The 25781-nt window shown below is 49.2% G+C and overlaps 7 protein-coding genes and 3 non-coding genes across 10 annotated transcripts; 5 read left to right on the top strand and 5 right to left on the bottom strand.

Moving 5' to 3' along the window:
• Positions 1 to 178: 178 nt before the first annotated feature.
• On the bottom strand, positions 179 to 2789 carry VTN00DRAFT_8473 (uncharacterized protein; the record flags this gene model as incomplete). The annotated part of the gene is made up of 5 exons (XM_069435331.1): positions 179 to 1576; positions 1637 to 2068; positions 2124 to 2418; positions 2489 to 2642; positions 2702 to 2789. The coding sequence occupies 5 exons, from the start codon at positions 2787 to 2789 to the stop codon at positions 179 to 181; spliced, it is 2367 nt and encodes a 788-aa protein (XP_069285288.1).
• An 817-nt stretch (positions 2790 to 3606) lies between these two features.
• Positions 3607 to 3699, top strand: VTN00DRAFT_t163. Its single transcript has one exon. It is a non-coding gene; the product is annotated as a tRNA-Thr (tRNA).
• A 563-nt stretch (positions 3700 to 4262) lies between these two features.
• On the top strand, positions 4263 to 4335 carry VTN00DRAFT_t164. The gene has a single exon. It is a non-coding gene; the product is annotated as a tRNA-Thr (tRNA).
• A 745-nt stretch (positions 4336 to 5080) lies between these two features.
• Positions 5081 to 5394, bottom strand: VTN00DRAFT_8472 (uncharacterized protein; the record flags this gene model as incomplete). The annotated part of the gene is made up of 2 exons (XM_069435330.1): positions 5081 to 5248; positions 5314 to 5394. 2 exons carry the CDS (start codon positions 5392 to 5394, stop codon positions 5081 to 5083), a joined length of 249 nt encoding a protein of 82 aa, XP_069285287.1.
• Positions 5395 to 12667: 7273 nt separating this feature from the next.
• Positions 12668 to 13609, top strand: VTN00DRAFT_8471 (uncharacterized protein; the record flags this gene model as incomplete). Its single annotated transcript, XM_069435329.1, has 1 exon — positions 12668 to 13609. The coding sequence occupies one exon, from the start codon at positions 12668 to 12670 to the stop codon at positions 13607 to 13609; it is 942 nt and encodes a 313-aa protein (XP_069285286.1).
• Positions 13610 to 14976: 1367 nt separating this feature from the next.
• Positions 14977 to 16606, top strand: VTN00DRAFT_8470 (uncharacterized protein; the record flags this gene model as incomplete). Its single annotated transcript, XM_069435328.1, has 10 exons — positions 14977 to 15057; positions 15127 to 15161; positions 15221 to 15306; positions 15368 to 15532; positions 15602 to 15624; positions 15697 to 15734; positions 15801 to 15941; positions 16006 to 16255; positions 16346 to 16512; positions 16576 to 16606. 10 exons carry the CDS (start codon positions 14977 to 14979, stop codon positions 16604 to 16606), a joined length of 1017 nt encoding a protein of 338 aa, XP_069285285.1.
• Positions 16607 to 17098: 492 nt separating this feature from the next.
• VTN00DRAFT_8469 (uncharacterized protein) lies at positions 17099 to 19010 on the bottom strand (the record flags this gene model as incomplete). The annotated part of the gene is made up of 5 exons (XM_069435326.1): positions 17099 to 17835; positions 17899 to 18061; positions 18140 to 18331; positions 18406 to 18694; positions 18763 to 19010. The coding sequence occupies 5 exons, from the start codon at positions 19008 to 19010 to the stop codon at positions 17099 to 17101; spliced, it is 1629 nt and encodes a 542-aa protein (XP_069285284.1).
• A 2274-nt stretch (positions 19011 to 21284) lies between these two features.
• VTN00DRAFT_t154 lies at positions 21285 to 21357 on the bottom strand. The gene has a single exon. It is a non-coding gene; the product is annotated as a tRNA-Thr (tRNA).
• A 1027-nt stretch (positions 21358 to 22384) lies between these two features.
• Positions 22385 to 22873, bottom strand: VTN00DRAFT_8468 (uncharacterized protein; the record flags this gene model as incomplete). The annotated part of the gene is made up of 2 exons (XM_069435325.1): positions 22385 to 22649; positions 22734 to 22873. The coding sequence occupies 2 exons, from the start codon at positions 22871 to 22873 to the stop codon at positions 22385 to 22387; spliced, it is 405 nt and encodes a 134-aa protein (XP_069285283.1).
• An 855-nt stretch (positions 22874 to 23728) lies between these two features.
• On the top strand, positions 23729 to 25502 carry VTN00DRAFT_8467 (uncharacterized protein; the record flags this gene model as incomplete). Its single annotated transcript, XM_069435324.1, has 4 exons — positions 23729 to 23822; positions 23876 to 23983; positions 24047 to 24587; positions 24656 to 25502. The coding sequence occupies 4 exons, from the start codon at positions 23729 to 23731 to the stop codon at positions 25500 to 25502; spliced, it is 1590 nt and encodes a 529-aa protein (XP_069285282.1).
• Positions 25503 to 25781: the final 279 nt, after the last annotated feature.

The raw sequence follows: 25781 nt of genomic DNA, 5'->3' as shown, positions 1-25781 counted from the left end.
GTAGATATAGGCAATCTATGATTATGATGATGCTGATGGGAAAAAAAAGGCAAATTAAAAATCTTCTATTTTGCGTTCAACTACAAACAAGAATCTATCACACACACGCCTGGTGGTTGGAACTTTTTTCCGCTCATGCACGTCTACGCACACAACACCTTTTTTTATTATTTCACCTTTACGCCTCCTTCTTCGGACCACCACGACTACTGTGACCATTCGACTTCTCAGAAGCGATGTTCGTACTCGCCACAGCCAGCGCCTCGATGAGTTTGATACCCGCCTCCGCCGTCTCCTGGCCCGTCTGCTGCCAGGACCAAAACTTTGCCGCGCGCTCGGGGTCATGGAGACGGCCGCTGTCTGTCCTGCAGACCGTGCGGGGTGTGGGGATGTCACCGTCGCCTTCATCCTGTGCGAATGCCTTCTTCGCCTTCTTCTCGTCGGTACATTCCTCGGCAATCTCGGTGATGACGTTGGTCGTGGAGTTGAAGCGCACGCGCGGCTTGTGTCTCCGGGACAGCTCGGCCGCCTCTTCGTTGAATGTCTCGAGGTAGCGCTTCCGGACGGCGTACCGACGGGCCTCCTCGCGGCGGATGTTCTCGGATCCGATCTTCTCGAAGGCGGCGCGGACCATGAATCGGGTCGCGAGGTAGGCCTGCTCCGCGAAGAAGACGGTCAGGAGGAGGCGCGAGAGTCGCACGTCCTTGACGGCGCCGTTGCTGCCGCGGTATATGTAGACCATGGCCGCCGTGGAGAGCGTGCCCAGCCAGGAGAGGAACTCGAGACCCTGGAGCCAGGGGCCGATCGAGTCCGCACGAATGGGCGGCGGACGCTGGCACTCGAGGCTGATCTTGAGGAAGTCGCCGCGGAGCTCGATCCAGTTGTTGATCAGGAATCCGAGCGGGACGAGAGGCCATGCGGCGCCGAAGAGGGCTAGATATCCGAACTGCACGCACATCTCGAGCAGGTCCTCCTGCACGTTGTAGACGTCCGCTTCGGACTCGTCGCGGACGCGGTTCAGGAAAAGGGCTTCCTCCGGTGGATCGTTCAGTAGGAGGGTGACGGACCTGGAGCGCTTGCGTCGGTGCCGAGATGATGCTGCGGCAGCAGCCGCAGCCGCTTCTGACTTCCTGAACTGATAGTCGCGGTACCAACGCCAGAGGACACGCTTGATGTACGGGAGGATCATCTCCTCGCAGAAGCTGAGGACTTGCGCTGTCACTGTGAGATAGATGACCTCCTGCTGCAGGCGGGAAGAGTCGACGCGGAAGTCTGGCTGCTGCTGCTCTAGGGTCGGATCGGACCACAAGAATGAAGAAGTTTTGGAGCCCTTGAGATTGAAGATGTCCAGATAGGGAACGATCTTCTCGCCGAATGGGACGTAGACGAACGCCGTCAAGATGATGGGGAGGAAGGAAGTGATCAAGTTCAGTACTAAGGTCTTCTGGGTCTGGGCCAGCTCGTACTGGTCCTGGGTACGGTAGTTCTCATAGTCGGTCAGCCGGGTCGCAATGTCAGTGAGAAACGAGGTTATCATCGGCAAGAAAAATGACAAGATGACCGTGGGAAGGAAGTCCTATAGACCATGAATGTGAGTATGAATGCACACTGAACAGGAACTTCATAGACAGCGTACCAGAAAGTATTTAAACGGCCCCTGGTACAATTCTCCGATGATCACTTCCATAGCAAACGTAATGATAATCAAGGTGCCAAGGGCCAGACTAGCCAGTAAGGTAAACGGTAGCTGAAGAAGCTGTCGCATGAGCTGCTTTCGGGCCGGGAATACTTTTCTGACTTCTCCTGTGATCCGGTCCATCACCTCTTTCTCCCAGTAGTACTGGACTCTGTTGACCTTGAGCACCCCTACTCCTTTGACGCCCCATCTGATGCTGAGGTCAGTTTCCTTCAGCCTCCAGTACTCCACAAACACAACACACCAGAGACAGTTGACGATGGCGAAAGTGACGGAGTAAGGTCCCCTGTACATCCAGCAGAGGACTCCGAAAAGTGCTGGGAATGTGAGAAATAGCGAGTAGGCCTGGATGAATGCAAAGTAAAAGGCAACCTGCAAGAATACGGCATTAAAATTACACTCTTGTGGGGTTCTTGGAGAGCATTACCTTCTCGCCAAACAGCGCACGTATCTCATCCAAGTCTTCAGTCTTCAGAATCGCGACTCTGCTCCATCTTCGTAGCAACTCCCTGTTCGCGGCTTGGTTGTGGAGGGGGAAGCATGCCTTGACGTTCGTCCACTTCCCAAAATTCGCGGTCACTCCTGCGCCTCCTTGTTCCTTCTGCCAGGTAACGAGGTGGTACATGGACCGGAGTTCTTCCGCTTCGGTCTCGCCGTCAATAACGGTGTTTCCATCACCAACGGGGCGCACATGTGAGATTCCGTAGAGCCAGTCCTTCACCCTAGTATCTAATGTCAGGAAAAGGTATTCATCTGTGGCGGTGCAGGTGGGACAGCGGCTACTAGGCTCACCTTGACTTATAGACCTCATTCCCCAGAAGCTCTCTGGGAGCTTTGACAAAGACCAGCAACGAGGCCCCGCGGCCATGCCTTACTTCCGTCTGGAGCCCTCTCTCGTCCAGATCCTGGATGAGGGTCCGGAACTCCTCGATGGCCTGCGAAGGATCTGGAGCCTTTGTCAGTCCACCGCACAGAACCAATCAGGGTCATGAACAGGGAGCATACGGATGTGATCGAACTCATAGTGGATGACCCAGTCGACGCCGTAATTGTCGTCGTCCTCAAGCAGATGATAGCCGGGAAAGAGCACCATCCTTCAACGGATGACGAAAGAACAGAGACTCGAAGAGAAAACGATAGGGGTCGTTCATCACCGTTATACAGGCTAATAATAAGGCACGGTCACGCTCCAGAGGGCAGGCACCAGCTGTCCGTTAGAGCATGGCCAACCACGCCGGCGCGGGGACCGGCTCAACCGTTTTTCAGCCCTAGAAGGCGATTACGAATCCTCAGTTCTTCGCAGATCGTGGGACAAATAATAGTAATAAAGAGGGCGGTGACACAAGCCCTTGGCTCGGTGAATTTCCGACGAGATGAGTTCTTGCATCTTCCTTTTCCCTGGGATCGTCATACCAGGAACATCCGTTCTCCCGACCGCTGATCAGGACGAAAAGGCGGAGAAGATGACCTGTATAGTGCGTTCTGGATACGCTCTGGATACTGCTGGATTACGCTGCAAGCGCTGTTTTTAGAAGCGATCTAACGCCCTGCGAGGCGTCTGGCTCGGCGCTCTAGCTTTGCTGTTTAAGCTGTCGACGAATGATCAGCGCGGCCGAGCGTCGTCAGCTGCCAATAGCAGACCGCTCCGCATGGCATCTATTGTCATTCGATCATCTGGCGAGGACGTGCGGTCAGACCGGCGTTGCCGAAATCCGAGATGCTTCACTTCACAAGGAATTATTGACGGGGGAAATTACAGGGAGCTTCTATTTCGAATTTCCAGGTAAGATATGACCAATTCAATACCGACGCGTAACAAACTAGGGCTCCTTGCTTCTGCAAGTACCAGTAGGTAGACAGTGCAACTTACTTTAAGAGCCATTGCCCCCAATGACCGAACACCAATCACGGCTCTCGTAGCTCAGTTGGTAGAGCGCATGACTCGTAAGTCCTCAACAGGACAAGTCATCATGAGGTCTGCGGTTCGACTCCGCACGGGAGCATTTCTTTTTTCAATAGTCTCTATTTTTTTTCTTTAGTCTCTTCCAACTATATATATAATTTCATAATTTGATGCGACAACTTTTTTTTCTTTCACCTTCTTTATGCAATAATGTATTTTTTCTTTCTATTTTTAGAAGACAGCAGATCCCTGATAGCCATGTGGTCACATGCAATCCATTGATTCTCCCTTAACGCAGAGGTGTTCCATAGCTGATACTTCCTAGGCTAAATGCTACAGAAATACCACTACTGCAGTCGCTCTGCACATTCCGCGGTGTGGCATAGATACCCAGGTATCCCGCCATGTTTAACGAGACTAAAATGGCTAGTTCCATTGGCATCCACGATAAAGGAGGGGTGGACAAACAGCTGGCATTGGAATGGGACAAAAAATGGCTCAGCTCGAGTAAGAAAGCTTTGTGGCGGTCCCGACGGAGAGGTACCTCCCCGGGAGAACACCTGTTCGGTACCAACCATGTATGGACGCTGACAAGCTTCCGGAACCTTCGGTACTGAAAATTTGCTTGAAAAGATTTTTCTTGATACGTTGCTACCAATCACAGCTCGCATGGCTCAGTTGGTAGAGCGCATGACTAGTAATCATGAGGTCCGCGGTTCGAATCCGCGTGTGAGCATTACTTTTTCTTCCGTGTACGTAGCTACCTACGTCACTCCGATTCCTCTTTTTGCCTCTCCTTGTGTCAATTGTCCTTTTCTTTTTTGCGCCTTCAGTTGGTAGTTGGTTTTCTTTATCAATTTAATATTTTTTTTAACAGCTCGTGTCCTGCGTTGTCTAGATCTTTTTATTCCTGCGCAGTGTAGGTTTGCTCCGATCCTAGCGAAGAGCACCCGAAAATATATATATTCTTCGACCACAGTCTAAGTGTTATATCGTTTGCCAGCACAACACATCAATCCTGAAAACCAGCGGTCGGTACACGAAAGAACGCACTGTTTGACGACAGATTGTACATACCCCCAGATTCTAGATCCAGATCTGGGCTGAAACCCGCATCTCGACCCAGCAACATCGGGAGCTAAATCCAGACATGTTTGAAACCCGTCTTCGGATCCAACGGCGACGAATAGAGAACGATGAGATGTCAAAGAATCTGATTCCTACAAGTACATAATATCACAGATGGCATTTCTTTATCCCCTAGTTTTATCTTACTAAGATTGTCAATTGTTGCATGCGAGCGATTACATTGAGAACTATGTTTATCCAGAGAACGCCCCACCGCCTCCATTCTGTCAAGGGAAGCTGAAATAGATTATTTTATTCCATTTAGGAGGTCGTCTCAAGCGTAGGTGGAGAATTCTTTAGTCTCACCTGTCTTCCGGTCCTAATCTCTTTCATGTTCGGACATATCCGACAGTCTACCTCAACAAGGTCGTCTTCTCCATCCTCGACACCGATCGTAAACTGCATAGTGTGTGCTTTTTGATAGAAAGGTCTTTTCCAAGCCGCGGTTGGAAAAACCAACGATGACGGAGCTTGCGATATTGGAGTGCACAAATTTGCTCGCCTGGAGCGATAAAACTGGACTTGTCATTACAAATGTCAGTAAAAGCAATCGTTCTTGCGTATCGGTCTTGTAAACGGTCCTCACTCTATAGTCGATTTTTCTTTTTTCATCACCAGTATAGCAGCGGTATCTCCGATTGCCCCCCAGCACGACTGATCCTCCCATAGCCAGCTGCCCTTATGATGGAGTAGTGTAGGGTCATTCTGCCACTGATCAGAAGTACCTCAAAAGACTTGGTATAGAGATTGTCTAGCACCTACGACCATAGGGTGTGGAGAACAGGGCTTCCCGTCCGCTCAGCCGTACTTAAGCCACACGCCGGGCGGTTAGTAGTTGGGTGGGTGACCACCAGCGAATCCCGTCTGTTGTAGGTTTTTTTTTATTTTTGCCCCTCTTGCTTTCGATCCATTTCCTACTTTTTAAAGAAAGCTTATTAGAATTCTGTATAGATTTTATGTTGTGGGGGATTCGACTTGGAGGTGCTTGCGGTTGTCAATTCAACAGCTATCCGATCTCCAAGGTGACTTATCGATCTGTTGAAAACTTTGACTTTACACATCTGCATCCAAGCATGAGCAGCCGCCGGAGATTGATTGTTCTTTTTATAATGAAATTCGCAGTGTTACCATATATGCAGCAGTACACATGATTTACCGGGAAATATACACATTCCACGCGGATAATACATCAAGTAACCGCCTCCCCAAGGCAACTCCCAAGTTTGCAATGTGGAGTTTATCCAGATCGCAGTAGGGGGAAAGCAGCGAGCCACCCGAGGTGCCTTGGGTATGGGACCGGTGACATTATTGACAGAGACTAAAGACACTGGAGGGTCTGGAAGTGGCCTGCTGTAAGGGCAGACAGTCTTGTTACAGAAAGCGCCACAGTCATCATGTCTTCTGAAAATTTTTTTTACCTTGCACATATCGCTTGCAAATACGAATTATGATGAGCCTAGGTACAATTCAGAGAATTGGCACCAGCTGTAAATGACATCTGATGTTTTAACTTCCCCTACTCCCTAGGAACCCCAACTATAATGTTTACTTTCAGCGTGTTGAACCATTGAATGCATAGAATAACTAAGTTGAACTCTGATTCTATTTTACCCACCTAAAAGCTAGAAATAGAGACCCCTTCTGGTTTTCTCCCAAGGCAATTCCCATGCTGTTCATATTTTATCGTGAAATAAGACTAGCCTTGAGCCTTGGGGTCTGTGAGGTTACTGCGGCCGCAATCATGTCGACTTGGAAAAGGACCTTTGCATCGCAATTACTGGGACTGACAGGCCAAGTCATGAACCCCCAAGAGTGACAATATCAGTAAACACCTTGAGACATGGTGAGAAGTTCTTCTACAGCAGTTCTACAAAGTGAGATTTGCAATGGAAGCACCTATAGACATTAGTAAGGCACCTATGTATGAACTTACATACTTCTAGTATTGTGACCATGTATGTTTCTATACTGTACAACTCGGCCTAGAGGAGAACCCTGGATACAACAAATGCAGAAATTCCATGAAAGTAATAAATACCAGAAAGCTCGCAGCCGCCTGTGCCATTGTTCACTGTCACTTGGAGTTACTTCAAGTATGGCACGTATTGTTATGAGGGCTGTGCTGAAAGTCTTACTTTCAATCTTCCCAATGAAATATCCTACCTACAAAATACGGTGCTTGGATTTGACGATCAATTTCTGACGGTGCCACTTTTTATAGTATCCAGTGTCCGTATGAAGAGGAACAGATGTTCATCAACTTTAACCAGATAAGGCTCAGTGAAAACCCTTTCCACTGTTCCAACCTTACAGCACCGATAAAATATGGTTCCTGAAGAATTTTTGAGAGCTGCTAGGCTGCAAACCAGGTTGACGTAACTATGACCATGATGGATCGGAAAATTCATAAGCAGCAGTAAATCCCAAGTATGGAATTGCCAAATCTTGTTCTTCTAATGTTCCCAACATATGACCGGATTGTCTTGCCCGAGCTATAACATAGGGGCTACTCCGTAATGACGAATGTTGATCAAAACTGCATATCGTGTGGATTTAGAATTTGGTGGACCAAGCCTTGCATAAGCACTTACCGAGCAAGTGAGTACTTAACCAAGCATCCATAGTTTATTGCACGCGGCCCACTCAACAAGCACACACTCTCTGGTAGTATATTCGACCCCTGATGGTGTTCAGCTGTCGGGTATTGGTTTGCAAGACCGCTGAGGGGAGTTTATTCTTCCTATTGATGAAACCACACAGTGGGATACCAAGGGTGACAATTATATTAGGCTGTGGGCCAGGGCGAAAGACTTGCAACAAACCGCTTTTCTCTTTCATAATGTTTGTTGGGGGCTTCTCATGGGGCATTTCAGCCATGGCGAACTCAGTTTGAACAGGCTTTTTGAGGTGTGCAGGGTAATGCCAAAATCAAAATTCGAGTTCGGTCTGTATTACCTTTTCACAAGCGGAACTCTTAAAATAAGGTATAGTGATTAACATAGTGAGTCTCTAGGATATGGATGCAGCTACTTGAAACTCAACCCTGCAAGGTACCGACCGTCAGAAAGCTAATGCAGTCTGCAAAAGATCTCCCAAGACTGAGCCGCATGCGGGACAGTGACAGTAACATAATTGACTACTTCGGTTCGCTTCCGCTTGAGATTCGGGAAGTAATAGCAGCCTATCTACCAACGATGTTCTTAACCTCCGCTATGCTTCATGGGCGATGGCAGCCATATTTACAAGTCAGGAATTTTTTTGCGAGACTGTGGTTTTCTAAGCTGCCTCGTTGAAGAACAGAGGAGTAAAAGAGACACTGAAAGATAGATTGGTGACTCCTTTACCACTGCACTAATAAGATAGAGGTCGGTGGCGATCAACTTCAGAATAGGAAGAGAATTTGGGATACAAATCGATGGCTTAAATATACGAGTATGATGACGATGGGGCAGGATTCTTCCAAGATTTCCCTTGAAGCAGAAAGGGAAACAGCTAATGATCTATACTGGAAAGAAGTGCGCAGAGATTTACAATGCAAGAAGGATTATCTTAGTATCTCATGCAAACTGTCTACATGCCGCACTCCCTTGCCAGGATTGGTATCTCTATCATTCGAGAGATGGGAGACACTTACATAACCGGCATGGAGCTCATCCGTGAGGATAGAACAATTATCAACTTCAGGGTATAAGTTACCAGAGGAACAGATAATGGTGGATATCAAATCACTGAAAGGTTTTGAAGTCGCCACTGGAAGTGGAGGCACTCAAACTCTTTGCAATGGCTGGGTCGGTCAGATGGAGCTTGCATAACCAATTGACTGGTATCTAATGGGAAAATACATGCCCTTAAAGGAGCTTATGACGTGAGTTCATTTCATCGCTTTCAAGTTTGTCTCTCGCCCATTCATACATAGCTAATGACTTCTGATAGCAATACAAAATGATTAGTCTAGTGATTGGGAAGTCCTGCTGTTAGAATTGATACAATAAAGATAAGCTTCATACAATTGCTGCTTCTTCTACTGAGTTCAGAGGACTGATAGTATTATGAACATGGCACGGTCTTAGAGCCATAGAAACTGTGATTGAGGTTGGAAATATAGCAGCAACTCTTTCTTAATTTAGTTTCCCAATGACTACAATATAGTACTCATATCTTTCAGCACTCCCTCCCCCCCGTCTAAGTCACTTAGCATGCTGCTTTTTCTATATTTTGATCTGGACTGGCTTTGCCTAGGGTCTGTGGGCTTATTATTGTGTCTGGACACCCTCCAATAGCTCCAAAATCACAGGGTATAGAATAGCAATCTACCAAGACAGTATGTAGCAGAAGAGGGGGTAGGCTGACTGCCGGGATGGGATATTCCCGATGGGAATGGGATGGGATTCCCATCCTGTAAGGAAGCTCAAATCATATTCTTAGAATGGATAGTACTGAAATTCCTAAGCTTGAGGAGAGAAGGAAAGAAGATCTATCTGCCTGCAGCAGCGCTGCCCTTATATATCTTCCTCCTCCCGCTAGCTGGAACCTGCCGCCTATCATCCATAGTCTTGTCTGGCGGAATCCTCTGCCAATACTCCTTTGTCTCTTTGTCCTTCTTTGTCAGGGGGCGATCCCTGACACATCCCATTTAAATCGGGATTAAGTTTTTTGCAAAAAGCGGGATATGGGAATTTCCCATTTCAGTCATGTGATTAAGATTGTTACTAAAAATTGCTACTTTTCTTGAGAACTATACCCTATATAGACAAAGCTAAACCTCTCTAAGAAGGTAAAAAACATGTGATAAGTCCCAGAAAAATCCCACGGGATGGGAATAGCATAAAGATTTTCAGATTTTAGGGAATGGGAAAATCCCATCACATAAAGTCTTGGCATCCGTGGGATGGGATGAATACCCCCCTAGGGATCCCAAATTCCCATCCCCCGGTCAGCCTAGGAGGGGGTGATGAAAGATAGAGTCATTCTACCACTGATCAGATGTACCTCAAAAGCCCGTCTAACAGCTAATCTAGCACCTACGACCATAGGGTGTGGAAAACAGGGCTTCCCGTCCGCTCAGCCGTACTTAAGCCACACGCCGGGCGGTTAGTAGTTGGGTGGGTGACCACCAGCGAATCCCGTCTGTTGTAGGTTTTTAACCTCTTTTTTTATCGTCCGTTTTTTATTATTGAGACATCTGTATAGATCCCATGTTGTGGGAGATTGGCTTGGACCGGCTTGAGCAATCAGATTTCACATGGTGACTTAGCGATCTGCTGAAAACTTTGACTGTTCACATCAACATCGAAGCACGAGCAGCCCACCGGAGACTGATGATAGAATTTTTGACAACATCCAACTCCAAGTTTACAATGCACTAAGATCCCTAATGCTATCATTGTGGGGAATTTTGGCGCGCCCCCACGATCGGTAGTGAACGGATATCATTGTATCTAGCATGTTTTCAGACCAGAGTTTGGAGGAATTTCATGCACAGTGACGTGTTTATAAGCCTATACAAACCAGTTACTACTCATACTACTACCACTACTACTTCTACTGAGGGAAGGCGGCGTCTGCGGTACCGGGTGACATGACTGCCATTCTTCAACAGCATGATAGAACCTTGAGAAAAAGCCGCCACATTCGAGTACATAATTCAAGTAGACATCCTCGTCGATCAAAGGCCGAATCTTCTCATCTTCTCATAGAATTTTCTCAAAGTCCCCTTTGGAATACCATATGGAAATACCTCACGCCATTCCATCCGGTCCCAATCAGGATATCTCTTCATATCCGAATCTGAATTGTGTTGATCTGGCATGATGGTGTAGAGTGACCATGATGCGATGCATGAGCGCCAGGTATTTCAGGCCGCTATCATGGGTAAGTACAACCTCAGGGTAGGTTTCGATAATCTCAAGTATTTGTTCCTCGAATTTCGAGTAGTAGTGGCTGTTTGGTTTAAGGACAAATCAGTGGTGAAACCAATCTAGATGCATCAAGTCTGCTGTTGTGCCCTCACAGAACCAGAAAAGTCCTTGATATATCCAAAAATAGTCTTCTGCGACCCTCTTGTCAAGGTCGCGTTCTGCGGCCTGATGGTCAACGGTCAATTTCTCTGTTCTCCTGGAAACAACGTCGCTGGCCCAATTGATCACTTTCCAATCCATCTCTTGCTCGAGCTTTTTGGAGTGGGTTTCAACCTTGATTGATTTGAGGTTCCGTAGGCTGCAGAAGGGTAAGACTACCACATCATGATCGGGTTTATGATAAAGTCCTGCAACAGCGTGCTGTTTGACCCTTTCAGACCGCACCAATCATAGGTATTGTATTGGTCCCCGTAATTTCGGAGTGGATAGTCAAGTGCGGAATCATCGATGGTGCTTCTCTGAGAAGTTTGATGAGTTTTGTGACCTTTCGCCACAGAAAGAAAAGCTGGCCGGAGTGTTGGGGATCCGGGGCAAACAGATTCACTTCTATGGCATCAAGCTTGTGAAAGGGAAGATTATAGAAGCCCCGAGACCTCGCATCGGCTTTGCTTGACAGTCTCCACCTGGCTCGTCTTTTTTTGTTGTTCTTCTTTTTCTTCTTGCTCCAGCAGTCGCTGACTTTACTAAAATAGACTGTTCTCAATAGAAAGGGTTCTTTGAGGAGATCTGGAAAGAGATTAAACTGCAGGCAAACGTTCAAATAAAGTAAATATAATATCTCATCACAGAGATCTCAGCTTGCGCGAAGTACTCTGAGGTCTGTTTTTTTGTTGTTTTGGATTACCGAATCTTGTATCTTGACCAACTGGAAGGAATCCCAGCCAGACTTGTTCGCGGATCTCGTAGGGAAGCCTCGAAAAGAGGCCGAGTCCTGGATACTCAGCCGTCATAGTGCAGGAAGTTGTATTGATGATCAGTAACTTGTGTCACAAGGCAGAGCTAAAATGAGTAGTAATGATGAAGTAGGTGCAGAGAATAGCAGTGGTGGTAGATAAGAGTCGATGCATCATGACGTTGTCTCATCAAGCAGAAAGAGCTCAGATCTACTATCCCCTCTCAGAAGCAATCAACCTACCTAACCCTTCCTTCCAAGGTTACCTTTCGAAACTTGTGTGTGTTATGCTACTATTCCAAACTGGTGGCAGAGTCGACCCATTATAGTTTAGTAGGAATTGGATTGCCGTACATCGTTCAAACGAAAACACCAAATAGTCATATAGAAGTGTGTACTGATGATGAGATAAGCCAAGGGGATCTTCAGGAACGGTCAGGGATCGTGATTACTTACTAACCCCGTGAGTATCCTCTTCCAGGTACTACTAAACCCTGGTAGTCAATTAAGCTTCCCAAGTTTGCTAACTTCCCCAGCTGTTCATTAGCCAGTGGACCCGACAACTATCTGTCAGCCGAATATTACCACTATAACCTAGTGGTATGCCAAGAAGCCTATGAGCCTAATCAGCACGCGCCGATCCAGGCATCTCGAAGGCCAGAATCCCTGCAATAAAGGAACTATACTGCCTATACCCATGATTGGCTATTATACCCTTGCAATACCCCTTTATATTGCATCTGTGACGGCGCGGCAGACACCTAGGCGGTAAGGTAGGCGGTGTTGAGCATTCCTTTGTCTCTGGGATACTGCCGGTCCTACTTGCCTATATATATCACGTTACACGAAGCCCTGCGAATTCTTTCCTTTCTTTTCCCCTCATGCTTTCGATTCTGTATGACAAGCTACCATAGTTTTAGCTGATAATACTATGACTGAGCGCCGTCACATAATCGAAAGCATCACATTCTTCCTTCCTATCCCTTTACCCTGAGTGTAGACCAGACTGGCTGTTGTCACTCAGCCCCTCTACGTGTCCTATATACTCACCACGCTTGACCTGAACATGAACTTCAAAGACGACCTCTCGACTTGATTACAGAACCTGAATTTGAACCAAATCGAACAGAATGGCGCGTGAGTCAACCGCCATTGAGGAAGGCCCCTCTGGGGAGAGACGCCGCGTCTCAATCCTTCGAGACTCCCGGAACCAAGATGGCGAACTCCCAGAAGAATGGGAGATGACCTATAAGCAATTCGACGAGCTTATTGAACAAGACAGGAAGGCCCTTTATGAGGCCATTTTGCACACTTTCAACACAGTACTTGATGACCATGACGAACTGCAGAAGAAGGTCAAGGGATTAGAACTTGAGCTTAGCACCCTGAAGAATGATACAAATGAGGAGATCGCCGAGAAGGATGAACAGATTAGTCGGCTTGCAGCAAAATGCGAGGACTACAAGGAACAGATTGTTCAGATGGTTATGCAACGAGGAGCCGGCTCAGTCCATGGGACCCCTGCACCGGAAGCTTTTCGCAAGTCCACCAAGTTGCCAGACCCACCTCTCCTGACTGATGGAAAAGACCCGAAGTTTGAAGACTGGCTTTCTAAAATGAAGAATAAGTTAGCCGTGAACGCCGACCATTACCCCAGCGAAGAGCTCCGGATGGCATATGTAGAGAACCGAGTTGGAGGGAAGGCTTCTGATCACCTTGCCCCCCGTCTTCGGGACGAAGCCCCGAATCGATACCAGACCGCTGATGAGATCTTCGCGCACCTGAAGACCATCTATCTTGATCCAAACCGCATTGTCAATGCCAAGTTCAAGTTTAGGAATCTCCAAATGACCCCGTCTGATTGCTACCATGACTTTGTCACCGAATTCCTTCACCTCGCCGGCGAAGCCCAGATCCCAGAGACCGAATACAAGAAGGAACTGTACCACAAACTGACCTGGAAGCTCCAAGAGCTTACCATTTCTGAACGAATTTCCCCCCGACCCTTCAAAGAGTTTTCAACCTATTGCTCCCAAGTGGCAAACAGTTTGCGGTTAATTCAAGAGAATTGACCAAGGAATCAGCAGGCAACAAAGACCTCCTCAACACGTATGACTGCCGCCAGACCAGCCCCGAACCCCATGAGCAAGTCCCCTCGACCGACAAAGGATGACTGGAAAGACAAATTGATGAAAGAGGGACGGTGCTTCCATTGTGAGGGAAGGGGGCATAGAGCTGCTGACTGTCCCATTAAGAAGTCAGTGGCGGCAGACCAGAAAGAGCTGAAGATGACTGAAGAATCTTCTGACATGATACGAAGCCAACCGGTCGGGGGTTCGAATCGGACTGAGCGTAAGTACACCTCGCCCTTTTCAGGGATTGACAGATGCCAGCTACCTGAAGAGACCTTGCGGCTGACGGGGTGCCTTTGTGATCCCTGGGGGCTAGCTTATGTGGCTTCCCGAGGCGCCTATGGACATGCCTGGCTGCCGAGACCCAGAGACAGGTGCTAGGGGGGAGCACCTGGGCAAGGCGGGGGTGATGTGACGGCGTGGCAAGAAGCTATATAAGCGAGAGCAATACGAAGCCGTTGGCTTCGTATCCTAGTCTTTTGCTGGTGGCGCAGCGGTTTGGCTCCTAGAATGCTCCCTAGGAGCCACTCCGTGACAGCATCGATACATCATTCTTTCGGAATCGTTTGATATATCCATATCAGAAGGTCTTAACCCCGAATTCCATGAGATAAAATAGTCGGTTAGTTAGGTAGATTCAAATAGGGACAGCTTTCATCATCATACCTTCGGATTACTAGGTTCGCGCAGTCTGACAGTATCTCAAACAAAGAACAAAGGACGGATGGTTGCGATACAGACTATGGACATAGTCTCGATGATGTCGTTATTGGCAGTTCAGCATTGCTAACAATGTTAGCAAATTATATTATTGACCCTGAACAACACGATCAGCCAGTCCCCCGACTCACATGTCGAAGGGCAGTGGGGATACTCTTGCATGTTGCATTGGATCGACAACGACAGACTGACAGTTGTAATGTACACGTTCATTCTCTCTCCATCCAACTCCTCACCAGTTGGACTTCGCGGAATCAGGCGCTGAAGCATTGACCAATTAGCTACCTATACTAACACCATTTAGCCAACGGGCTACGGCTTGGGTTTCCATTTTCGGCGGCGTGCATCCTCGGATATGCATCATCCTGCGGTTAACGCATTTAGAGTCATGGCTGGCGCCCAACTAAAAGGTAATTAAAGGTAAAAGCAAGCGACTGGGGTCACAAAGAGCAACAGTTCAATAATCACCCCCTACCTTTCCCCCCAACTCTTTCTGAATAATATCATATTCGCGCTGCACATCCAGGAACCTATCAGAGTTCATACTTCTGCCTCGTTATCTGTTATCACCAGAACCCAACTCAATAATGGCAGAATCCTCGCAGCAAAGTAAGCCTACCGGGAAGAACAAGCTTATTGTTCAACCTGCCATTGAAGTGGATGCTCAGGTTTGCAAAAAGCAATCCGATCCATTCTCCATATTGGGCTGTAACAATCAGATTTCTAATGGATATTAGGTCACCGACAACGACTCTTCTTATGGAAATGAGCTGTTAGTGACTGATTTTTACATTTATCGCAGCGATCTGACTGACTGACATATCATACCAGCTCGATCTACAGCTCCTCCTTGACCTCTTCCGTGCAGGCTTACCGCCATGAAAATGGCAGACGCTACCATGCTTACCGTGATGGAAGTAAGGACACCTGCTATTCCTCAAGGACTGGGTTTTTACTAATCAAATACCTCTTGGAAAGGCTACCTCCTACCAAACGATAAGGAAGAGTCCGATCGCCTAGACTTGGCCCACGAGCTGAACCTGAAGATGATGGGGAGGAAACTATTCCTTGCACCTATCGGACCGTCACCACAGCGAGTCATTGACCTTGCTACTGGAACTGGAATATGGGCAATTGATTTTGGTAAGCCGGTTTGACTTGAGAGTCCTGTTAATGTTTCGCTCTCCTGAGGCTTACATGGGCATCTTGCAGCCGATCGGTACCCTTCTGCAGAGGTACGCGCTCCTGCAATGAGAGATATACCCAGCACCTGGCTAAGACATCTCTCCCTCTTTCCTCCCCTTTAGGTTATCGGTAACGATCTGAGTCCTACTCAGCCAACCTTGTTAGTCGGTTCACACCCCGCACTCTGTGAAACAACCAACTGATAAAAGAATTTCTGCCAATCAAGGGTCCCACCAAACCTGAAGTTCGTGGTCGACGATATCGAATCCGAATGGGGATATGAAAACACACCGTTTGACTTTATCCACGCTCGATATCTATGCCACTCGATCAAGGATTTCAAGAAGTTGATAAAACAATGCTACAAGTAAGACTCCCTACCTAATCTAATCTAACTAGCTTAAAGGCTCTAACCTAATATGATGATTCAGCTGCACCAAGCCCGGCGGCTGGGTGGAGTTTCAGGACTGGGACGCACGGATCCGGTCCGAGGATGGAACCCTCAAGGGCACGGCGCTTGAGAAGTACTATACGCAGGTCGTGGATGCTTTTGAGAAAGCGGGGTATCCTGCAAGTCCGGGACGACTCTATAAGGAATGGTTCACCGAAGCAGGGCTCGTGGATATCCAGGTGAAGAAGTATCCTGTGCCTATGGGCGTCTGGGCCAAAGATCCGCATTACGTATGTGGTTTTTTTTCTTACTTCTGCCTTTGCTCCTCCTACTCTTTCCTTTCGAAACGGCCGCTAATTATGAATTTCCACGAACTCCAGAAAGAAATCGGTGCCTGGCTTCGCGTCGCAGTCTCGGAAGGGTTTGAAGCAGCTGCTATGGCCGTACTGACGAGACATGAATCATGGAAGCCCGAGGAAGTAAAGGTTCTTGCGGAGGGGGCTCGGAACGATCTCAAGGATCGTAAGATCCATGCCATAATGGACTTGTAAGTTCGATTATTTATTTATTATTTACTGCCTTGAGACATAACTAATTTAATTGTTCTTAGCTGGGTTGTGTATGGCAGGAAGCCCGAGTGAACAGGACGGACTGCGCTGTTCTAAGGTTGGATGGTTATCCGTTTCTTTTCTGCCAGACTCTAGGAGTTCTAGGGGTCAAACAGAGATCTCACCCGTGAAGCAAGCCGCCATCTGAGACGAGTTATCGACAACTTTTAGGATCGCAGAATTTTGGTACATGATCTGTCTATATAGGTATTCTTCTGATTCTGATTTTCCTCTAATCATCATTTTTCTCTTCGTCTTGCCGTCTAGGAATCCTAGTTAGTCATCAAATTTATCGTCTTGTTCGTCTACGTTCAGGGTTCCCATTACGAAAAGAAGAAGACGAGCTTCAGAATGTACAAGAAAACTCTCCCTTTAGTCGATAAACCAGCAAATCGCAAGAAACACCCTGATCTTTGCCCAAGCTCTAGCGTCTGGTCTTTGACACATTCAAAGAGCAAAAAAAAAAACGCCTCGATAACAGTGACTGGCATACTGGAGGCATCAGATCAGGGCACCACCTTTCACTCAAGCTAGCCGCACACCACCGTAACTCCGGCGACGACGACCAACAGTTGCAGATGCATTCTTTGACGAACCGGACACCTTCTCGTTCGCCGCATAAATGTAATACTTCTCGACGAAATCACAAGGCGAAAAGTCCACGACACCAAGCGACGGAGCACGATCATCGACCACTAACCCTAACGACGACGAAGCCTCCCATTCCGGCCACGTCCCACCGAGCAAGGCCGACGCTGATGCGTCATTCGGATTGCCCGCCGCGGCCATCGACGTCCAGGCGGCAACGAGCGCTTTGCTGATCGCGACTTCCTGCCCGTTGAACGAGCACGTTCCGTTCGGAGGAGGCAAGTCGGTCAGCAGCGAGAACACGAAGGGGATCTCGGCCGTGTGGGTGGCCCCGAGGATCTCCAGGGCCTCCTTGGTGCCCTCGATCTTGTCATACCACGCGCAGGTCGGCTGGGCCCCGAATCGGTATGTCCAGGCGGGCACGCCGGCTTTGCGGGTCGCCTCGAGCGCGGCGCGGGTGGGACAGGCGTAGTTCAGCAGCGTGTACATGTACGACATGGCTTCGAACACGGGGGCCACGGTGTTGTTGAAGTTGGAGACGGGGAACCGTTTGGCGACCGTGGTGCTGTTGTCGCCGAACTGCTTTTGCAGGTATCTGCGGTAGTCGGACTCGGTCAGGCCGAGGGGGAGGTTGTTCGCCTCCGCGACGATGAAGAGGGTGCCTTCTTGGGTGTCTATCAAAGACCGTGAGAATCAACTTTTGAAAAAGGCTATAGGAAAAGCTCAAGAGTCCCTACTTGCACCCGCCACGAGGGGGACTCGTGAGCCCACGTCCATTGGATCATCGGGGATGATCTTTCCATCTACAAATGGCCCGAACCTAGTCACAGGAGAGCCGTCAGGAAGTTGTGGAAGAGACGTATTCATGAGCGTGGTCGGTTTGGATCTGAGGCAGGAAATCTGTCACGCCGACTAAAATTAGCAAAACGAGTCCGGAAGAAGAGAAAGAAAACCGGAAAAAAGTCACTCATTACATACATCGTTGACGCTGCAGTTGAGATTTTCAGCAAACAAGTCCGCCAGTACATTTAGGCTCTCACTACTCGGTCTTCTCCCCCCAGCACCAGACTCGGCGATGGCAGCTTTGATCAACTTCGGTGCCTGAGGTAGAGAGCTGATGACCCAAGTAAGAGCAGCACCGGCAGATTGGCCGAAAAGGAGTACGTGGTTCTGGTTTCAGGATCGATTGTCAGGATATATGTATACTTTTCCAGCCAATTCAACCGGAGAAATGATTCCCTTACCGGGTCGCCCCCGAAGGCAGCAATATTGTGTTGGACCCATTCCAAGGCGAGCAAGATGTCCTGGACGCCCATGTTTCCCTGGATCCCGGCAGGTGGCAGTGTCAGGAAGCCCAGGGGCCCGAGCCGGTATGCGGTGGACACGACAATGGCATCTGTCGCTAGGTTGCAGCCGTCGTACGTGGGGTTACTGGGGGCACCCACAGTACTTCCACCTCCATGTATCCAGAATTTGACCGGCAATTTCAACTCAGGAGAGGCATTCGAGGGGACCCAAACGTTGAGGAAAAGGCTGGGGGACAATATCAGTACTACATCTTGGGAAAACAAAAAAGGGTTTCCTCGAGATATAAAACATACCAATCCTCCGACCACGGTTGGTCCTCCACAAACTCATTACCAAACTGGATACATGGCAAGGTCTTGGTGGTCGCATTGTAGCCCGCAGAAGGATAGCTGGTGTTATATGCCACCGGAGGTGCGAACCGCAGATCTCCCGTGGGAGGCTCCGCAAAGGGAATTCCCAAGAACGCATTGGCGCTCGAGCTACATGCCTTCCCATTGATGGTTCCTAGCTCGGTCTTTGCCGTCGGTGTTGATGCCGCCATGGTAAACGTGGCAGCAAGCACCAAGGAAAGGACAAGGCGAGGGATTGACAGCATGACGCTTGAGGTAGAACGAATGGACTATCTGTCTGGTCAATTAAGAAGGAGGGGGGAAGAAAAGGTAAAAAAAAAGAGATAAATCAAATCTGAACAGTTCACGTCATTTAAAAGTCAAAATATTATCTTCCCTTCTAGAGATGGACTTGTGTAAACTTATATACGTCGACATCGAGAACCCTGGCTCTGATGATTTCAGGATTGAATTGAGATTCGCTACCCGCACAGGAAGATCTATCTATATTTAGCAAACAGGCCAATCAGAGAGGTCCAGCGCAGAACAAGCCTTCTGTACTGTTGCGGCTGAGAACACTATGTACGTAAAAAGCTGAGTCCAACATAAGCAAGCTGTACCTATGGATGCTCATCTCCATATTATTCTTTTATGGCTTCCTGTCGTTGGATTAGGACCCGCACTAAGCCGAATCGGGATATGAGTGCGGGCCAATCAGGGAGGGCTAACATGTATCTGATCTATACCAAGCTTCCCGAAGATCCATACTAGTGAGAGGGACAAAAAGCTGAACTCGAAGTGGACCCATACAGCAGTCTTCACCAGTTCGCCCGCTGCAGTCATATCAGTTCAGTCATGGCTGCCACGTGGCTCAAGACCCCACGTCATCCCGTCCGCAGCAGCTTTACGTACATAAATGAAGATGCCCTTAGCCTTTCCCTGTCATCATTCCGCAACGCACATATGCTATTGCTCCGGACCTCAAACGTCTGTGGGGATTAGACGGCGGTTCTTTTCTACATAAAGCCAATCACCAACCTGGACTACGTCAAAAAAAAAGTCAACAAAGATACAAAGATCTCTTCATCGTGCCCCAGGGTCTAGACGTGTGCGTTTTGAATGAGAACGAGAAACTTGAAATAAACAATGAATGCGCCTTTGTTCGTTCGTCCGAGACTATTTATTTATTTATTTATGATCGCCGCCGCCCCAGGCCCAAGAATAATGTGCTGGCTGGCCGAGAATAATCCCCGGACTCGGCTGCTTGCGCACCCAAATCACAAATCGTTCCGCCAACAATTCCGGTCTCGAGGAGAATCAGGGGTTATACGGATCAGATTCGGATGTAGAAGGATCACTCGCTTTAATAATACAGTGTAGTACATATGATAAGAATTAACATTAACCTTCCTAAATGAGCAAAGTCCAAGCATTATCTCTTCCTTTGCAAATCCAATCATCAGACATCGAGACTATATATAAATTATATTCCTACAATAGAAGAGAGGGGAAAAAAAATCAACACCATAAAAATAATTTTCTTAAACAGATAAAATACAGATGAGAGACTGCAGAGGAAGAATTGTTTTTTTTCCTTAGGCGTGCTTATATTATATATATTTTTTGTCAGTGTGGACACAGCCATCCCAGTTGAGAGGGAATCGACGACGACGAGGAGACATAAATAGTGCAGTGCGCGAGCGGGCGGGACCTCAGAACCTATCCCTGCCCCCGCCCTGCCCTAGGTCTTCCATATAAAGTGCCCCGTGCCCATCAGTAGTACTCTTCATTTTGAAGTTCATTCAGGTTACCTGCCTACCTAAGTTAGGTAGTACCTTGGTAGTCACCTAGCTTTTAATTCCCCGGGCGGAGAAGTTAAGTGCACACACTGTTCGTTTCACATTACGATCCTTCCTCCCCAGGCCCCCCGCATGTAGGTAGAGTAGGTACCTAGGCTAGGTAAGGTAGGTACTCCGAAGGAGGCTATGCTACAGTACACAGTACTACGCATGAGGAGTAATGATGTCATTGCCAATGGATGATATGATAAGAGATAAGCAGCCCAGGAGCTAGCGGGCTCAGCCTACGTAGGGACCGTTAGGTAGGTAGGATGAAATCAAGAATCATGGCTAATAACAAATCGCCCAAGGTTCTATACTGTATGTAAATTCCTGTTTGGTTGGGGGCCGGAACGGTCCGTGCAGAGGACGGATCGGATTCGGGAGCGGGAAAGAGAGACAAAGATTGCGGACTGCCAAAGTACAGTACGTAAGGTAGGGAGGCCTGAGAATCTGACAGATGCTGCGCAATAACCAGGTTCTCCTGCAGAGCAGTGTAGCTGTGTAGAAATATCTCAAAAAAAGAAAACAAAACCAACAAATCCATCAAGACATCTTTCTTTCTATTGGTCCTGTTTTTTGATCAGAGGCAAGGGGCAAAAAGGAATTATGTAGAAAATAAAATATATTTAGCGAGAAAAAAGAAACTGCTCACACGCGGATTCGAACCGCGGACCTCATGATTACTAGTCATGCGCTCTACCAACTGAGCCATGCGAGCTCCTCTTGTTGAGGGGAAAGCTTAGCAATTCTTTTTGAAGCTGCACTCGTTCTATCCATGTGCCGGGCTACGCCTAACCTTACCGTTTCGGTCTATCGCTTCCGGAAAACTCCGCGCGGCACGGTACCTGACCAATCCACGGGTAACCCTAGAAGCTACTGTCTGAGGTTACATTTGTTTCACTTTTTATTATTTTTTTTTCTAGTAGAGGACCGATGTTTCGGGATTTTTTTTTCACAGCCTCTGCTGTGAGGGGCAATTGTTATTCATAGAAGGACATGCACGTACTACTGCAGAAGACTGATGGTCCAGGTTATGCAGCTTATGTCTGACATACAGTCCAGCGTAGCAAAGTCCAGTAAGCGGTGCTCTGTGCAGAGGTCTCTGATAATAGATCCGAATCCGATCGGCTAGTATGCGACAGCATCTCGCGAGTGTGGAACGTGCAGTTGGTTTTACAATCGAGCAGCCGGCCATTGGACCATCTTGCGGCAGTGGCGCAGACAGAACCAGATACCGACGAGTCTTGGTTTCTTGGGGTCTCGGGAGACCTTCCTTTCCCCGCTATATCTCATCTCGGCTTTCGTCTTGTTGACAAGCTCCCCAACAGCTAACCTTTACCTCTGGTCTCCCTGTGGCCCTGGCAGTGCTGGGCATTGTCTTGTTGGCGGTCTTTTTTCCACTTTGGATTATTAAAAACGGGGAAATCGAGATTCAGGCCCCCCGTTTGCACGATTGTGATATCAGTGGCATGCGCTGCTTACAGATGCTCCTCTTCGCCAACCGGCCGCATACTGCACTGCCAAGTCGCCAGTTCGGGTGAACCACCGGCATCGTGGCCGGGTAAAAACGCTTGATCTTCGCTTGGCCCGGGCTTGTTGATGCAGGAGCCAGGCCGTCTGCTGGTTCCCGGATATCTCGTAGAAGTAGTATGGAATTTTTGTTTCACTCGTGACCCGATGCAAGTACGGGGTACTCCATGTTTCATCGGTGCCATGGGGGAGCAGTGACAGCTGGGACTAAGAAATCATGGGGAATGCAGCGTGATGCCAGCGTGCTGGGAAGAGGCCAGGCCATCATGGTCCACGTGCTCACGCCCGAGATTCAACCTTAGGCCGCGCAGGCGCATCCGAACATCGTTATTTGGAGTGTAGCGTCGCAAACGGAGGCTCGGGGTCGGTTGCGGCGCGGGCGGTCGGGAGGCCAAGGCGGCGCGTAGAGCGATCGGCAGACGCGCGCTTGGCACACCAGGGCGGCACAGCACGCCTTCCGCCTTGGCAGGCAAGTTGTGCCTGACCCGGGAGAGACGATGACGTACCGGGCTTGCCCGCTCGGCTTGGCATCTTGTCTTTTCTCGGCATGACCCGAGCGTCTACTGGCTGCCCGCGCTCTCATCTGCCACATCAAGCGTAGCGGCGGCCTGGATCTGTTCTTGGCTCTCCCTTGGCTTGCGTCTTGTCGCCGACGCCTGTTGCCGATGGCTCTCGTCAAGTCCGCGAGGCGTGAGCGCGCACATGTTGGTTCTGGGAAACATCCTGCCTTGCAGGTCCTCCGTGTTCTCCACAAACTGTCTAACCCGGAGGCTGAACGTCGGGCGGTGTGGGTGGACGGTGGGTTCGCGGAGAACCATGCAGGAGAGAGAGATCTCTGCCCACGGTCACCGCCATCCGGCCAGACACGACGCGTCCGTCCCGAGTCTCCCATCCTGCTCCCGATCACGCCCGTCTCGCGTGAGCTCGCTGCAAGGTGTCCTTTCGTTCTTCCGTCGAGCGTTCGATGATCGTTCGGTACGTGGCTCCGATGCACACGGATCTTTCCTAGATGCGCGGCCAGCTTTCTCCGCTGGCCGCACCTGCCAAGATGCCAAGATCGCCCGCAGTTTCGAACAGGGAATTCGGGGTCTCTTGGCGGGGGAAGCCACAAATCTTCTATGGCTTAATCCCCCAGACCAGCAGTCCCACTCTGGCACGCTTCCCTGTCGGCTCTCCACTATTCAACCTTTGGGTCCAATTTGCGAGAAATATCTCGTAGGAGCAGAGCTGCTTGCAGCTTCTCTTTGCGGACCCGTCATTCGGGCGAACGCTGCTGGTCAGCATGCGGTCCTCGGGAAACCTGCTCCTCCAGGGCAGTCGCTCAGCATATTTAGATAGGCACATCCCCGCAAGATTCCAGTCTGCTATCTGCAGCTACAGCTCCAGCTCCTGTGGAGGACGAACGGAGTGCACGAGTCTTCCCTGTCTCCGCCCCCGGTTTTCTCGAGGCAGTGCCTTCACATGTTTATATCCTGAGGATATCTCGTTCTCGTCTTGTTGTTGCCTGCTGGAGGAGTGCGACTGGTGAATCGTTCAACACGTTGGACTGATTGCCCATCATGCCTCCCAAGTATCTCGGCCTTTCCGGCCGACCCTTGTCCCTAACGCTGTCATTCATAGCCACGACGGGCTTCATGTTGTTCGGTTATGATCGTACGTGGTAACTGGCGAGGAATCCCTACGGACATGTGGCTGACAGCGCGCAGAGGGTGTCATGTCGGGAATTATCACGGCTCCCGCATTCGCGGACGTATTCGAGGAGACTCGGGATAACTCCAGAATGCAGGGTCTGGTTACCGCAATCTTCGAGATCGGTGAGTACCGAGGTGCCCCTAGCACCTAAACAAACCCTCCCGTTTATCGCTAATCCGTGTCAGGTTGTCTCATTGGCGCTGCTTTTATTCTGTGGGCTGGAGACGCACTCGGCCGCCGAAAGGCCATCATCCTTGGTATCAGTATCATGGTGATCGGTGTGGTGATCCAAGTAACTTCGTTCCCCGGACATGCTCCTCTTGCGCAGTTCATCATCGGGAGAACCATAACAGGTGTGGGGAACGGCATCAACACGTCGACCATCCCGACATATCAGGCAGAGTGCTCAAAGTCGACCAACAGAGGACTGCTGATTTGTATCGAAGGAGGTGTTGTCGCCTTTGGCACCATGGTTGCATACTGGCTTGACTATGGAGCTTCGTATGGCCCAGCTGACCTGGTCTGGCGGTTCCCAATTGCGTTCCAGTGCTTCTTCTGTGTCATTATCGTTGCCGGCATGCTCTTCCTCCCTGACAGCCCTCGATGGCTGTTCATGAGGGAAAACTACCAGGAAGGCGAGAGGGTTATCGCTGCCCTCCGTGGCCTCGAGATCTCGGACCACCAGGTTCAGGTTGAGAAGGCGACCATTCTGGACTCCATTCAAGCGTATGCTCCCTCGGACCTTTGTCTCTTTATTTTAAGATTCCCGTGTGGTTTGGCTGATGGCTTTTCAGGTCCGGTGCTGGCAAAACAACCCCTCTCTCGGCAGTCTTCACCAATGGCAAGACTCAGCACTTCCGCCGCATGCTTCTTGGTTCCTCTTCGCAGTTCTTCCAGCAGATCGGTGGCTGCAATGCTGTCATCTACTACTTCCCCATTCTGTTTGAGAAGTCCATCCATGAGACCCATAACATGTCTCTTCTCATGGGTGGTGTCAACATGATTGTGTACTCCATCTTCGCCACTTTCTCCTGGTTCTTCATCGAGCGCGTTGGCCGTCGCAAGCTGTTCCTTATCGGCTCTGCGGGCCAGTCTCTGTCTATGGTCATCACGTTCAGTTGCTTGATCAGGGAAAACGAAGCAAACGCGAAGGGCGCTGCTGTTGGTCTGTTCACATTCATTGCCTTCTTTGGAGCTACTTGGCTTCCTCTCCCCTGGCTGTACCCGGCAGAGATCTCTCCCATCAAGACCAGAGCGAAGGCCAACGCCCTGTCAACCTGCACCAACTGGCTCTGGAACTTTGTTGTTGTTATGGTGACGCCTGTTATGCTTACTGACATCGGGTGGGGAACCTATCTTTTCTTCGCCTGTGTGAACGCGTGCTTCATCCCGGTGATCTACCTCTTCTACCCTGAGACCGCGGGACGCAGCTTGGAAGAGATCGACATCATCTTCGCCAAGGGATGGACTGACGGCAAGGGCTACGTTCGCGCCGCGAAGGAGCTTCCGTTCCTCACTCCCGAACAGGTCGAGGAGATGGCCGTCCAATACGGTTTCCTCGCCGAGCAGCAGAAGGCCGAGAGCTCTGAAGACGGCGGTGAGTTCGGCGCCGTGAAGCAGGAAATCAAGCAGGAAGAATAGATTTCTCCTGTCTACCACGGTCTTAATCAGCTCAAATCCTGACGAACTGGGTTTCCGCTGCAAGGATACATGTTGGCCGTCCGGCGGCGAGGCTGGAAACCTCTCCCCGCGGCCATCCTATCTATTTATCTGTCGTCTTTCTGGGATCAGGATCAGCTTGCTGAGCTTTCGACCCAGAGTTATACCTTCCTTTCTTTAATGTTAGAACCAAATGAACCACGAGAATTCCGGAGATAATGTAATTGTATGGATATGTCAAAATTGAGGGATGATACTTGT

The sequence above is a fragment of the Thermoascus crustaceus genome, assembly GCF_041956765.1.
Source record: "Thermoascus crustaceus strain CBS 181.67 unplaced genomic scaffold VTN00scaffold_6, whole genome shotgun sequence".
NCBI classification, from domain to species: Eukaryota; Fungi; Ascomycota; class Eurotiomycetes; order Eurotiales; family Thermoascaceae; genus Thermoascus; species Thermoascus crustaceus.
The sequence above is the reverse complement of the archived record's forward strand: the minus strand, read 5'-3'. Positions and strand labels throughout refer to the sequence as shown.